Source organism: Penaeus monodon, chromosome 33, assembly GCF_015228065.2.
Source record: "Penaeus monodon isolate SGIC_2016 chromosome 33, NSTDA_Pmon_1, whole genome shotgun sequence".
Taxonomy (NCBI): Eukaryota; Metazoa; Arthropoda; class Malacostraca; order Decapoda; family Penaeidae; genus Penaeus; species Penaeus monodon.
Window position 1 is genome coordinate 11,905,635 of NC_051418.1, and position 445 is coordinate 11,906,079.

The 445-nt window shown below is 59.1% G+C and overlaps 1 protein-coding gene across 1 annotated transcript in view; it reads right to left on the bottom strand.

The window, feature by feature from the left end:
• LOC119594247 overlaps positions 1–445 on the bottom strand; it is a gene marked incomplete in the record, with an annotated part of 93,703 nt that overhangs the window by 68,419 nt on the left and 24,839 nt on the right. Inside the window, 1 exon segment of the mRNA XM_037943316.1 lies at positions 220–385. Within this exon segment, the coding sequence (XP_037799244.1) occupies positions 220–385 (166 nt within the window).

Sequence of the window (445 nt, forward strand, 5' to 3'; positions counted from 1 at the left end):
TTATATAATTACATCGTGCAACTTTCCTTCGTCGACACAGATCAAAAAGGTAAGATGGGAAAATAAATGCAAGATGATGTCCCCGATCAGCGTCGCCTCAGAAGCTGGCTGACGACGCGGGAGCGTGGAAACCCACCACCGTCAGGAAAACCCGGAAACCCACCACCGTCAGGAAAACCCGGCGACAAAACCCGCCAGAGGAGACGCCCGGACACCTACCTTGCGCGAGGCCAAGGCTGAACCGGAGACTGTGGTGGTCTGAGGTCCTGTGTTGAAGGAGGAGCTCTTGTGGTCCGTCACGACACCGTCCTTGGCTGCCGTGCTCGCGCTGTGACCACTGGCCTCCTTCGTGACGGTCGTGGCGCCGCTGCTGTCCGTCGTCATCCTGCGGGAGAGGGGGGGCGGGGGCGGTCACATTCCCTTTCCTTCGGTATTTATCTCCCCC